General features: G+C 36.5%; 1 protein-coding gene across 5 annotated transcripts in view; it reads right to left on the reverse strand.

Annotated features, from left to right (window-relative positions):
* The window catches only part of LOC149154957 (AUGMIN subunit 3-like), a 690,355-nt gene that overhangs the window by 557,048 nt on the left and 117,578 nt on the right, over positions 1 to 15,729 (reverse strand). For 3 of the 5 annotated variants that reach the window (XM_089441741.1, XM_089441743.1, XM_089441740.1), the window contains one exon: positions 13,466 to 13,532. In XM_089441741.1, coding sequence (XP_089297867.1) covers positions 13,466 to 13,532 — 67 coding nt within the window. The remainder of the gene's footprint in view (positions 1 to 13,465; positions 13,533 to 15,729) is intronic. The other 2 variants (XM_089441744.1, XM_089441742.1) reach the window with 1 other exon arrangement.

Consider the following 15,729-nt stretch of genomic DNA (forward strand, 5'->3'; position numbering starts at 1 on the left):
TGAATGATCACTGCTTGTTATGAAACTTTGCTTAGTCTTTTATTAACTTCTTTCTTTCACTTTGATTATGCTAATGTTTTCTATCATCAAACAGTTATCAAATCATAAATGAGCATGAGACAAGGAGCACAAAATGTAGGCGATCAACTAGGGTCAAAACCTCTCCAACTTGAAAGGAAAACTCGAACAAATTCTTCTTCTTATAGAATCCTCAACTGATGAATTCCAATACAAAGACCCTTGACTTACTAACCTCTCCAAGACCAAGTTACAGGGATTCCTTGAACGAATTCTTCTTCCTTGAGTCAACGCTAGTCAAATTGCTTGCTTCACCTTAGATCTCAGCTTCCCTTCTGATTTCGACCTATTGACTCAGACCTGCAACTCTCAGCCTCTTCAAAAACCCTACTTGCAGCACGTGTGAGGGATCAACACTAATATTTTATCCCTTGATTCCCTTCGCTTAGATGGAGTCTCCTTCTTCTGCAATTCAGCTTGTAAGTTGACTTGTTTTTCTTCCTTAATTTGGTCTTCTAAGATGACTGTGATGACTTTAGCTTCTTGTACAGCAAATGACACTAGATTTCCTCGCACGTGTGAAAGGTATTTGCCCCAAAATAGATCAAAACTATTTCAGCTTCTTCTCCTCCTTCGCTTGATGATAGGCTTCTTCTCTTGAGTTTTTAGCACTTGATCTCTTGTTTTTGGATGCTTGATCGAATGGTCTTCAAGTGAGGCCGAGTCCTCTCTACATGTAGTAGCCTGCACAAGAAATAAGCCGACTTGAGCAAGTGTGTAGGTTGACATCCTCTTTTCGAATGATCTTCATCTCCTTTTGAAGGCCGACTAGATGGAGCACTTGTAACAAGGTCTTGTAGCATTATGACTCAAATAAATTCTCCTTTTACAATATGTAACATGCCCAAATGGGTCTTCAATACATGACATTGACTCAATAGACTTTATGACATAATGACCAAACCTAATAGCTCACAATGGGAGCTTGATCTACAAAATAAAATTCCTTGAGCACGAAACCCATGCCTCAAGCATAACAAAATAATTTTATTTTTATTTCTTCTCATTAATTACATAAAATCATGATTACACATTTCATCATGAACACTGAATCTAGTTTCATATTTCAACAGTTGGATCATGAGGGATCTAGATCTATGGGTATAGATCTAAACCCAACACCTAAGGCAAGATACTTGTACCAATAGATGTTCTGTCTTGCAGCAAATGAAATAACAATTTATAAAGCGCATATAATATAGAGCATGAAAAAATACTTGCACATACCACAGATCAGCAGATAGAAGAACACCATGAATTGAAACCCCAAAGTCTTTCTATTATGAGAAATGCAATTCCAGCAGAGTAAGGCTCAGTACAAGAGTTACAGGTTACATAATCCAAAGATGAAATGAAGAGCTTGATAGCTTCCTTATATAGAAAATGAGAAAACCCCTCCACGAGGAAATAACGGCTAGTTGGCTTGATCCTCACCAAAATAATCTCATCTGTTGATCTTCCTTTGAAAATAATTTGATCTCCACTATTGATTTTTTATTTTGAGGAAAATTTTGAATTTCTCTTAAAAGCCCTTCTTTATTAATCCAAAAAATAATATTTTGGACTAATATCCTCAAAAAAATCACTTTGACTTAACCACCAAGGTCCAAGGGATCAAATTTTCTTAAAAAATCCATTTTTCCCTTGCTGGAAGACCTCCAAAAATTAATTCTTTTTTGACCCACGAATTTTTATTATTTTCCAATTGGAGAGAAATTAATTTCTCTCAAATTATTTGTTGACTCACAAATAATTAGTTTTTTACCTAAATAGGGTTGTCCTTTAGCCACTCTTTGCTTTTACAAGAATCTATGTCGTGATTGTTAGGTAGTTCAACAGCCCATGTCATGGGCACCTTGCCCACAAGTACCTAGGCCAGCAAAGAAGTATATTGGCACTCACAAGTGAAGCATTAAGAGCCTTGGTCCTCCCAGTAGCATTAGCACATCACACATGACCCTAGGCACCTCCTACACCCACGACATTCGGCCACTTTCCACTAGATTTGATGATTCTTCAGGATGACACACCTGAACCCAACATGCCTGTGAGGCTCTAAATTAGGAATTTTAACAGGGTATAACCAAAATTAATGCTCAGAATATCAGAATTTATCAATTTGATTGTTGAGTGTAGGAAATTATAGAGTAAGATCCTCAGATAGAACACCAAAGGACACCTCTCACAAACATATCATAGATCAATACACCAGTATTCTTGACGTGGTTAAAACCCTCAAAGAGGGAAACAGTCCACGGCATAAGCCAACGCGGCCACTTCAAACAATTTATTAATGTAAAAGAAAGAAAATTTACATAAGCTTCTCTCATGAACGGTCACCTAACAAATGACCCTCCATGCTCATTAAATAGAGATCATGGACCAATCAGATGTTAAACCACGGACCAAGTGTCGGTAATACCAAGGAGAGAATGAACCGTCGGATCCATCGGATCACTTCATGTCTAGAACATATCGTAGCCATCGGATTGTAAGTTACAAAAAGTACATACTAAAGAAACACACTTTACCTAACTATACACTAGACCAAGTTGTACTTAATTATTTCCTATGTGTCGAAATATCCTAACATCTCCCCTTAAGAACAACTTGGGATAGGATTGAAGGATGTACAAAGATTACACAATAGAAGAAGGAATGAGGCATTAGAGCCTATCCCCCCTTAGTGACAACTTCCTGAACTCCAACCATAAATCGAAGTTTAGTAAACTTTGCCTCTGTGAAAGCCTTTGTAAACATGTCTGCAACTTGATCATTGGTTGAACAATATTGCACTTCAAGAACATGGTCATGAATGAGCTTTTTGATGAAGTGCATGTGTAGTTCAATGTGTTTGTTGCACTGATGTTGGACTAGAACTTTGCATAGTTGAATGGCACTTTGATTATCACACCAAAGTGTAGTCGAATGTTGTTGTTTAAAACCAAACTCTGACAAGATCTGACGAAGCCACGAGACTCCGCTTCTGCTAAAGAAAGAGAAATGGCACCACAATACAACGGCGCCATGATACTCTGCTTCTGCTGAAGAAAAAGAAATGGCACTTTGTTTCTTGCATGCCCATGTAATAGGTCCAGAACCAAGAGTGAGGACATAACCCGTAGCAGACTTCTGATCATCAGGGTCACCAACCCAATCAAAATCAGTGAAACCAATCAATAGAAGAGATGCTTCTGTAGTATGTATTGTAATGAATCCCAAACTGAACTATACCTCGAACATAACAAAGTATTCTTTTAGCTTCTTTCCAATGGCTTTCATGTGGGTTTTGCATAAACCAAGCAACAAGGCCAACAGAAAAAGGAAAGGTCAAGATGGGTATGGGTCAGATACAAAAGTTTTCCAACAAGCTGACGGTATAAGGTAGCATCAACTTCAAGGGAAGTACAAGTGACTGAAAGTTTGGCTCCAAATTGAAAGGGAGAAGGGCTTGGCTTACAGGTTTCCATGTGAAAGTGTCGTAGAAGATCACAGGCATACTTGGACTAGGAAAGGGAATACCTTCTTTGGATTGCAAGACTTGAAGACCAAGAAAATAATGCAAGTGTCTTAAGTCTGTCATTTCAAACTGCTTTTTAAGGATGGACTTCACATGGTTTATAAGGTTAGGATCACTACCAGTAAGAATAAGATCATCAACATAAAGAACAAGAATGGTAAGAGACTTACACACTTTCTTGGTGTAGACAGTATTATCAGAATGACACCTAGAAAAGCCAGTATCTAAAAGAAAGCTATCCATTTTGGCATCCCAAGCTCGAGGGGCTTTCTTGAGACCATAAAGGGATTTCTTAGGCTGGAGTATGTTTGTATAAAGCCACGAGGTTGTTCCATATAGATTTCTTTAGGCAAATCCCCATGCAAGAAGGCAGATTTAACATCCATCTGATGGACTTCCCATTTGAAAGAGGCAGCAAGGGAAAGAACAAGGTGGATAGAGTTCATTTTGGCAACAGGGGAGAAGGTTTTCAACATAGTCAATACCTTCAACTTGTGGAAAACCCTTAGCAACAAGACGAGCTTTATGTTTATCAATTTTTACATCTGGTCCAAACTTGGTTTTGTAAACCTATAACAAGATTTTGTCCTTTGGAAGACGAACAAGATCCCATTTATCATTTGCCAATAATGAACAATATTCTTCATTCATAGTTGTGTCCCAATCTAGATAGCCTGAAGCTTCTACAAAGGTGTCAGGTCATAATTTCCTAAAGCTTGAGCCAGTAAAGAAGAGGCTCTATCAAACTGAGAACGTGTACAACGTTGATCTATAGGATCACCTGCAAGAGCACCTGTTGCATCCCGAGTAGCACGAAGCCATTTTGGAAGCTGAGGATCTGAACGAGGATCCCGAGAAGGTGGGGGAGGATTGTCATCCTCGTTGTCATCATCTGAAGAAGAAATATTTTTTGAAGTAGAAGGGATAGAGAGAGATAGTACATCCGTCGAACTAGGCTCATAGGCCGATATATTTTCAACAAACTTTACATCTCTTCTAATGATAACAGTTTTGGATTTAGGTTGAAGAAGTCCATATCCTTTGATATCTTCAGAATATCCAACAAAAATACATTTTTCTCTTAGGTTCTAAGGATTTATGTTTATCATCTCAAATATGGGCCCATGCTTCACTTCCAAAAACACGAAAGTGACTTACCTCTAGTTTAATTGAGCTCCATGCTTCTTTTGGAGTGATATTCTTTAAAACCTTAGTAGGAGCGCGATTTACTATCTAATTTGCACAATTAATTGCTTCTGCCCAAAAATTAAAACTAAGTCCTTTAGATTGAAGCATAAAATTATCCATTTCCTTTAAGGTGCGATTCTTCCTTTCAGCTACACCATTTTGCTGTGGAGTATATGGAACAGTATGTTGCAATTGAATTCCATGCTTAGTGCAAAAGTTGATGAATTTGTTGTCAACATATTCTCCACCATTATCAGATCTTAGCTTAAGAATTTGATGTCCAGATTGTTTCTCAACAAAGGCCTTAAAGGCCAAGAACATGTTAAAGACTTCACTCTTGAGTTTTAAGAAGTATACCTAAGTACGTCTGGAGAAATCATCAATGAAAGTTAAGAAATACTTGTAGCCAAAAAATGAAACGACTGGAAGTGGACCACATAAATCACTATGCACAAGTTGTAAAGGGGATGATGCGTGCCAAGAGGCACGTTTTTCAAAACCATCCCGATGATATTTTCCAAGTACACATCCGGAACAAACACTTGTTGAAATTTCTAAGTATTACCGTTAGAAATTTTATTTGTATTCTCTGGCTTATTTCTCCTACTTGTTAATTACGAACAAGTTATTTAAACATATAAACATCGAAATAAACACAATACAATCTCAACCATCTACAGATCAACAGCTGAAAGAAATAGCAAACACACAAGTAACACCGTTATTTTTGGACAACTCGTCCCCGGAAATACCCAACTTGGGAAAACCGGTGTAACAATTATGAGGGTTTATTTTATTATGCAGTCTATCCTTGAGTACAACTGGGTGCCAAACTGGCTCACCCGACAGAGAAAAATAATCGGCAGTAATACCTCTCTATTCGGAAGCAGGTATTCAGAAAAAACCTGCCCCACGAATGCCTCTCCAACAACACTTAAGCACTGCATCAGCCCTCCTGGCCTCTGTGACAGCCTCAGAACCCTCTACGCCAATACTCTGAGGCATTGCGCAGCCTCTAGGACCCTTTGCGTCACTCGTGTTGCCTTCTGCGTGGATGACACAGGCCCTCTGGTCTTTGCACTGTCTCTGATGGGCTTTGTGCAGCCTACTCTGGCTTTTGCATCTGCCTCTCTGCCTCTGCGTTGGTCTCTTGACATTATCTCTACCTCTTTGTCTAGTACTCACTGCCCCTCGCTGTTGATCACTGATTCGACTTTACTTAGCAACCCCGCTCTAGTAAATCAAATGACTGATCACTCTGGTGCATTCTCCAACTGACCCTCAAGCCTCTTCTTATACTTTTCTTGTTGGTCCTTCAATGGCCGAGATTACATCTCTAATCAACAACTAAGATTAGATTTGGTCTGATCCATGTCTTTTGGAACCTTCTAACCCAGTTTTATATCATTTCTGGGTCTTGGAGATCTCATGTGTTTTAACCTCTCCACCAATTTTCATGGCTAGAGCACATCCGATGCTACCCCAAATCAACAACATCATCTCTGCAAGATACCATAGGAGGACCTGTCACCATATTTTCTTTACATAGATTTTGAAGGGACCGGTAGTTTAAGTGAACAAATCGCTCATGCCAAAGTTTGTTCACTTCATCATTATGAGCAACAAATACCGAGGGAAGATTTGATGACCCAAACTTGTTAAACTTATACAACCTTGTAGAATCATCAGCAATGCCAGTAGCTAAAATCTGCTTAGGATCTCTTAGGTCCTTAATTACAACATCATGAGGTGAAAATTCAACAGTTTTACCTTCACCTGAATGAGTTATTTGATAAACAGATAGAAGGTTGCAAGATAAGGTAGGAACACATAATACATCATTAAATTGGCCATTGACTAGATGAATAGTTCCAGTCCCTACAACGCTAAGAGATCTATCATCACCAACATATGTATTTTTGGTGTTATAATCATTTAAAGAAGAAAACATGGCTTTGTTTTTTGCCATGTGATAAGAAGCTCCAGAATCAATGAGTCACTCATGAGAATGAGAAGAAGAAGATACATTTAGTGCATAACCAGACCAAGATGCTTGAAGTTGAAAGTGTTATTCCTAAAGTAGAAGTTGAAGTTGAAGAGTGCTCCAAATGGATGTTATGCTTCTCCATGGTTGCTTCCAAGGCTTCCATCTTCTTAAAGCATTTGGATTCTAAGTGGCAATCACGATTACAAAAGTTGCAATGTCTATCAATCTTCTTCCCTTTGTTTTTATCTGTCTTATCATTTTGTTGAATTGATTTTTCATCTTGAGACTGAAATTGCTTAAGACCCTTGTTTGGGTTAGGACCATTCTTTTTAGGATGTTGCTTCTTAGGATTCTTTGAATTTGGTTGTTGTTGGGCTGCTAATTCTTTCTTAGAAGAATTTCCAACATTAAGAAGACCAAGATGTAAGAGTTTTTATTGTTCTCTTATTAAAGAATCACAAAAGGCATCAAAAGAGGGGGACTTGCAGTCTTGTCCCTGAGAAATAAAGGCTTCTCTAGTAGAATGGAAGGTGGAAACAAACACAAAGTAGACTGATCCTAACTTAATACGAATGGAATAGATAAGGCTACCATCTTCTTTCTTAACCTTAAAACATTCCAAGAGAATTCTAAGGGTTTTGAACTTGGACAAAAAATCTTCAATGGAAGAAAAATTATTGGGTTCCAACGTAAGCAACTCATTTTCAAGTTGATGGGCTCTAATTTCATTTTTAATTCCAAAACTTTATTGAGTTGTTTCATTGCTTCATCGGGGGTATCAATTTCTACGATATGGAATCTAAGGTCTGAAGAAATAGACATTTGTATCAACCTACGAGCTTGATCTTGCTTATTTTCCCATTTGGCTTGCTTATCTTCATCTTTAGGTTTAAACTCTTGGCTTGAGGCTATTCTATAAAGACTTTTACTTCTAAGTAAATCCACAATGTAGGATAGCCATTAAAAGTAGTTGGTGTTGTCAAGAATAACTAGACATGGACTTTCCATTTTAAAAGATACAAACGCTGTAGATGTTGAAACTAAGTGTTCCAATGGAAAGATCTCAAAAAATTAGGCCAATTAAAAAAAATGGCTCTGAAAATGGCTTCCGGATGAAGAAGTTATGGGTTTTTGTAGAAAAGGTGTTGAAGATGTCGACGAACTATGTGAATGTTGGGAAGTGAATTATAATGTTATATTTAAAAAATAAAATCCCCCCTCTACCCCCTCCAAACTTAATCTAATTAGCTCACTTTAAAAAAATATTACTTTATATGACCCACTTTTATAAATAAGTGAAAGTCATTTTTACAATGATACTTTATGAACTATCCACTAAATTGTAACTTAAATAAAAGATAAAGAGACTTTAGAATTATAGGTGACTCACCTTTTATAATGGGTGAGAAAATTTTTACATAAAGTAACTTTAAAACATAAGTTACATGTGCTTTTTGAAAAAGTAACTCAACAAAAAGAAAGACTTGAACCCAAGACCTCTATTCTCATAAAGTAACTTTGGACCAAGTGAGCTAGTTTAAAAGGTTAGTAATTTTTGGAAATGAGGAAGGGGGGTTTTTCTTATTTTTATTTTTTTTCTCACTTAAGCTTTAGTGTGCGTGCTTACTTGAAAAACCCATTTTTTGCCTACAAAACAAAAAAACCACACAACCCAAAATGGCCAAGAAAAAGTCATCCAAGCCTTGCGACTTAAAGTTAGATTTGACCGAAAACTAAATATTTTTCTCAATGTTTCTGATTTTCCGAGATCACACTAAGGTGCAGCAAAAAAGAGCATACGCATGAGAAAAATTATAGAGGATTGTAAACCGAAATAAACAGAGAGATAAATAACTATAACTGCAAATTAAAGACTATATACCTCCAGATCTTAAAAATAACGTAGCTAGGGCTACCGGAAACCTTTTCGCGTCAAACAAAAGGGGTTTCTCACTGGAACAGATGCTCTTAACACAACAGAGCAATCCTCTTGGCCCGAAAGCGGTCAGAAACAGTAGATCTAGGAAATGACAGTCGAATGTAGTTGTACTAACTTCGGATTTGAATCAGCAATGGATGCGGCATTCGAATAGCTCTGATACCATGTAGGAATTTACAGAGTAAGTCCATCAGATAGAACACCAAAGGGCATCGCTCACAAGCAGATCATAGATCAATACACCAATATCCTTAACGTGGTTAAAACACTCAAAGAGGGAAACAGTCCACGGCCTAAGCCAACGCAGCCACTTCAGGCAATTTATTAATGTAAAAGGAAGAAAATTTACATAAGCTCCTCTCATGAACGGTCACCTAACAAATGACCCTCCATGCTCTTTAAATAGAGATCATGGACCAATCGGGTCTTAAGCCACGGATCAATTGTCAGTAATACCGACGAGAGAATGAACTATCGGATCACTTCATGTCTAGAACATATCGTGACCGTCAGATTGTAAGTTACAAAAAGTACATGCTAAAGAAACACACTTTACCTAACTATACACTAGACCAAGTTGTACTTAATTATTTCCTATTTGTTGGAATATCTTAACATTGAGAACCTACTTGGAGTTTTTGTGGTTGAAGATGCTTCCAATTTGTCGTGACTCTCACTCCCGCTCCCGTTACCCAACGATCAAAACCTCCCTGCCAAACTAGGCACAATCTTAGTACCCAGCTCCAAAGTATTTCAAATTCGAGGTACTCTAGCCCCCGTGCACAAAATTTCAAGAACAATGAAAGCCCAATTCCCTCTGTAGTGACTTTGTTAGAAATTCCTCCTCTCTATAAAAACTTTTCCCCCCTTGTTATGGCCTCCTCGATTCCTTTAAATGCTCCATTCCACCACCCCAATCTCTCCACTACCCTTGCACACTATCTCCTCGGCTCCTCCCTACCACTTGCCACCTAAAACGTCTTAGTCTGTCTGGACTGTCTCCCTTGCATTTAAAGTGTATTTATACCTTACATGACTCATGGATTTTGAACTTGCCACCTTTATTATTTTTCTTTTAATTACATAAGTTCTATATATGTTTTTTTATGTTTTGTTTAGTTAATATAATGTTTTATGAATATGTTCATTGTTTTATTCATAGTTTTTAATAATTCACTTTATTAAATATTTAAATAAGTTATTTTATTTACTTAATTAAATTATAAATCAAATAAATTAAATTTATATTTTATTATTTCCTTTAATCATATATATAGATATATATGTATACGGGTGGTATGTATCAAAGGCCTCACTTGATATATTTATTATATTATGGTAAGTTAGGAATTTACTTTGATAATTGATTTATTAACCTAACTTAGATATTTTCCAATATTAGTCGATATGTATACTAGTGCAGTGCATGAGATGCCTCATATGCATGCTAATATTCACATTCTGTTTGTAATTGTACAAGGGTCATTACAATGCCCCTTAATACTTCAAATAAGGATTCTCTTCCAAAATCAGGGCCTTGAGCTTGCAATGGTGTTTCCTCCCTAAGTAGGAGTGGCTAAAGGACAACCCTATTCAGTATTAGGTGTTTCCAACCCCCAAGGGGAAGTAACATTTCCTCAGTCCACCCTTCAATTCATAGGTGTTGGTGAATAATAATTATGGTACGAAGGGCAGAAGACTTCATGGCTAAGTGCAATGGTTAAAGAGACCAGCATGATGAGGATCCACATCTTGAGTGTACAAATGTGAGGAGGGAGCAATCGTGGATGCATGAGTTACCAACTCGGCCTTTGTTTTTCCACCCCTCCTATGCGCCTTTTATTTTTGTTTGATTTTTCTTTGTATTATTGCTCATAGCTCAAGGGTTAGAGCTTGCTTTGAATGATATAGCAGCTGTATTACCCCTTAATGATGAGTTAGTTTATCGCTCATCACGGTTGGGACATGTAAGGGTTCCTTTTTATAATGTAATGGAACAATATGTGCTCAAGAACTCAGTGATGGCCATAAGGAGTGCAGTAAAATTCATGCTAGGCTTTTTCCCATGTGCTAATTTGTATGTCATGGCCATCGTTTACATTTTGATATTCTTTATTTTGATTTTTTTTGTGGCCATGATATGCTTCTTCTTTTCCTTTTAGTTGTATCAACCTCCCAGGGCAATGTTCTGAGCCCTACCTAGGTATGAGGATGTATGGGTGCAAAATCACAAAGAACGAATGGTCAGTTGAACCCGAATAATGGATGTGAAAAAAAGTCTTGTAATGTATGATGAAAAGTGGTAAGTATGGTATAGGGATAGATGGAACTACGCTATCTCAATCAAGGCTTCCCAAATGGTACCCCTCCTATACGCATTGGGTCATTACAGGAGGTCCCACTGAACTAGGATTGAATATTAACCCCCCATTTAAGGTGAGAGAACAAGATCACATTCAAAACCCCTCCTTTTTCCAGGTCACCCCATAATCCATACCAAAAGCCCAAATACAAACAAGCATAAGCACCCGATTGCAAAATGATTAAAGTACCTTTGGATCGGAAGACCACCTCAATCCATGTGCTCTTGCGGGATGGGTGAGAAGCTTATGGTTGATGCAGGTGGTGGAGATATAATAGCACGTCATCAACTAGTGGTGGCTATCAGGGATTACATAGCTGGTCGGATGGCTATGAAGAATAGGAAACAAGTTTTCTCCTATAGGGTTTACCCATTTTGGTGGGTAACATGCCACAACCTTCTGATCTCAAAAAATAACGAGTCATTCATATGAAGTAAACTATAATTATATTCCATATAAGAAAACTTGCTACTAGAAAAATCATGATTAAACTATTTCAATTCCTTGAAAGCTCATTTATACTACATTCCTAATGTACAGACATACATTTTCATATTAATCGAACTAGACGTTGGAGAACTTTGACAAAATTGGAACAAATCTCACTTACTAGTACATATGTTTGAAACAAAATTTGCAATAATTTTTGCGCTTGACTTGCCCCACACAGTTAACACCTCCTTGTACAAAGTCCTTTCAATCTTATTATCCATTTATATTTTCATCCCACCTATCTAAACAGACTAAATAAGGATCTTATAAAAAGTCGTTCACTTACCATGTTTCCAATTTCAACTATGTTACACATAACTATGAAAGTCAAACATTCTCTTGGTAAGAATAAAAAGTCCTTTGTCAATTCAATGATTTAAGAAATGAAGGTCCTGAAAATAAACACCATTAATGAACACGAACAAAAGCAAGATTCAAGTCTTCACAAACAATGAAAAGGTTTACCATTATCATGTTGTTAAAATTGTAATCAGAATCAAAATATAAGTCTAGGACAATGAAAGCACATAAAAAGCAAACTTAACTCCAGACAAGAAAGAAACAAAAATAATGTATGTGAACTAACAAGCTTCCATTTCACAAAACATCTATGTTACCAGATCCGTCAAGCTTAATGGTGGGATCCACGGATCACCGGATTGGAGACAGATTCGGATCCGGATCAGTAGAGATACGCCTAGCTTCTCTCTGAGGCTAAAAAAATTGTAAACTTCAACGCATAAATCTGTAATAAACTAGCCAACGCCAGCACAAAATTCCAAAATGGGAAATTCAACTGTTCAGTCGCAAGTGAATGAAGGAATCAGCGTCTGACGTCACTGAATTAATTAATTGACGTCGGCCAAAATAATCTATGGAGTTGGCCCAGACAGTTTATTATTTTTATTTTAGTTGACGACATTATAAGCGTTAATACAAGACAGTGAATGAAAGAATCAGCCTCCCCGAAAACAATGAATCAGCGTATTATAATCTATAGCCATGTTTATTCAGATATTTTGAAGTTTAAAAAGTAAGCTTTTATTTAGGTATTTTAAAGTTTAGAAAGTGAGTTTTATTTATGTATTTAGATATTTTACATTTAAAAAGTAAGTTTCAGCGTCCTGGAAAACAATGAATCAACCTATTATAATCTATACCCATTTTTATTCAGATATTTTGAAGTTTAAAAAGTAAGCTTTTATTTAGATATTTTAAAGTTTAGAATGTGAGTTTTATTTATATATTTAGATAATTTAACTTTAAAAAGTAAGTTTTTAATTAGATATTTTAAAGTTTAAAAAGTAAGCTTTTGTTTATATATTTATTTTTCCTTTAAAAAGTAAGTTTTATTTTAATTGATTTTAAAGTCTTTTTTTCAAGTTTAGAAGGTAAGTTTTCTAAAATAACTTTAATAATTTGTATTACAACTAATAATTAATGCTTAAATACATTATTCAGATATATTGAAGTTATATATTTAAAAACTCATATATGTTTTTTATTTTTATATAGATTTACTTAATATTTATAAATGATATATTAAGTCATGAATTATTTATATAATAATTATTTATTGTATGTAAAAATTATATATTAAAAAATTAGCATATGTTTTTATTTTTATATTTATATAAATTTTAATTTTAAAAATTATAAAATATTTTATATTTGTGTGTACTTGCCGTTTCCAGATCCTGGTTTTTCAAAAAACTGGCGGATCCGTATCCGAATCCGGATCCGAATCCTGGTAACTTAGCAAAACACAAAATTCAACGCTACATATATCATACTATCTAATTATGAACTCCAAAAATCTCATATTATACCTACATCCCACTATTGACAAACCATCCAGATAGAAGCCATATAATATTCAGTGAGAATGATTTGTTTACCTTCACCTGAATGGTAATGTCCCAATTCCCGGGCTGATGAAGCAATCTTCTCCAGAACAGCATTCATCTAAAAGAAACATATAAAACATAATATTTGAACAGAGGTTGAATGTAAAAGCAAAGATGCAAAAGAAGAGCATTGTAAAGTTCAAATGCTAAATGCATGATGCATTCACTTATCCATTAGTACACTATGAACAGCACATCATGTATGTGAGCATGTTTCAGCAAAATCTAATATTTGGGAAAGAAATGTGCTAACATCTAATAACATGCATTAGTAACACTCATGACTGAATAACACAATCTGTTGTAGTAATATCCCATGTAAAGATTATCATTAACATTGGTCTCACAGGGCCACTATGAGCTAGCTGCAATCATGTTTTGGCTCTCCTTGTTTTCTTGCTTTAAAACTCCTACCTGTGATGACTGCTAAGAACACAACCATTACATACACCATGCACAGGAATAAGAAGGTAAACGTTGGACCATGGCACCAACCTGGTTATTAGCTTAAGGCTCCTGCAATTAAGACATCCAAATCACTCATTCCATAATTTGCTAACATCATCAGCATCTGCAATAAATGCAAAAGAATCCCAACTTGATGATGTGGTCGATGCTAAGAAAACAAGAAGTGATTGAATTTCTACCAAGATGAAGCTCCCAAACATCAGCATGCAAACTGTGCATTTATGGCATGTCTTGTATTTGTGATCCATGGGCCTATAATGGGGCTCAAGGTAAGGATGAAAGGGAGAACACTATGATAAACGAAGAGAACTTCTTGATGAGGAATAACATTTGGGATCCAACCACTCTTCCTCTAGGAAATAATTTGTATGCTGTAATTGGGTCTAAAACACAAAGTTTACACCCAAATATGAGATTAGAAACAGAAAGCACCATTAGTTGGCAGTGAGATTTTCACGAAATGAAGATATAGATTTCTATAAAACCTGTGCCTCTATCAAACTTGATCCTAAAATGATCAAGGTTGGAAGTCACATCAACCTTGAAGAGAAACTTAGTAAGATAAAAGATCCGGTCATGGAGCTTAGAGATGTGTTTGCGTGGTCTTACGAAGACCTCAAAGCATACAAGGACTATGTCATTTGGAACATGATCCCTTTAACTGAAGGTGCTAAGCCTTTTAGGAAAAAGCTAAGACGGATAAATCCCAAATTTGCACCTCTAGTTAAGCAAGACTTCGAAAACATGATCAATACAGGAATCATTGCCCCTGCCAAACACACTACTTGGGTTTCCAATCCGGTAGTCACAAGGAAAAAAATGAGTTAAATCCGCATGTGTGTAGACTTTAGGAATCTCAATATGGTCTCCGCCAAGGATAACTATCCTCTGCCCAACATGGAAATGTTGGCGCAACAGATCACAGGATCCAAGATGATGTCTTTCCTCGATGGTTTTTCTAGATACAATCAAGTCTTAGTAAAAGAGGAGAAATGGTCAAAGACAGCATTCACGACTACGTGGGGAACATCTGAATAGATTAGAATGCCTTTTAGGTTGCAGAATGTGAATACAACATTCCAGAGGGCAATGGACTGATTTCTGAGCCATTATCAAGAGAATAACAGAGGTCTATCACGGTGACCTCACTGCGTTTTTAAAGAACTGCAAGGATCATGTAAGTCATTTGAGGAAGGTCTTTGAGAGATGCAAAAGATATAGGGTCTCTTTAAATCCCAAGAAGAGAGTGTTGAGTGTGACCGAAGAAAAACTCTTGGATCATATAGTGTCAAATGACAAAGGAGCCCAGAGAGAGTTCACGCTATCCAACAAATTCAGCAGCCAAGGAATGTGAGGGAGCTCCAATCATTCTTCGGTAAGGTCAACTTCATTAGGAGGTTTATCCCCAATATTAGAAAAATTAAGAAACCTCTAAACAAGTTGTTAAATAAGGATGCCACTTATAGGTAGGATGAAACAAGTAGACTTATGTTTAAGAATATTCACAACACTATCACCCATGTTCCAATCTTGGTAAGTCCTGACTATGTCACATGGTTCGCCAAAACTAAATGTTGAGGTTCGGAATTCGGCGAACATCAAAAAATTTATCAAGGTTCATTGAGGTTCGAGCATGTTTGACTTTATCTTCGTTTATCTTTGCGCTTAGGTTCATTAATAACAAGTGTCAAATTGATGGGTGTAAGGATCGGGGTTAACATTTAAATGACCTCCATCGCGTGCGGCAATGACGACTTTGTTTATCTCTATGTTCAATTTCAATAATA

Source organism: Pinus tabuliformis, chromosome 9, assembly GCF_031772625.1.
Source record: "Pinus tabuliformis cultivar Carrire ecotype Pingquan chromosome 9, CPIR1, whole genome shotgun sequence".
NCBI lineage: Eukaryota > Viridiplantae > Streptophyta > Pinopsida > Pinales > Pinaceae > Pinus > Pinus tabuliformis.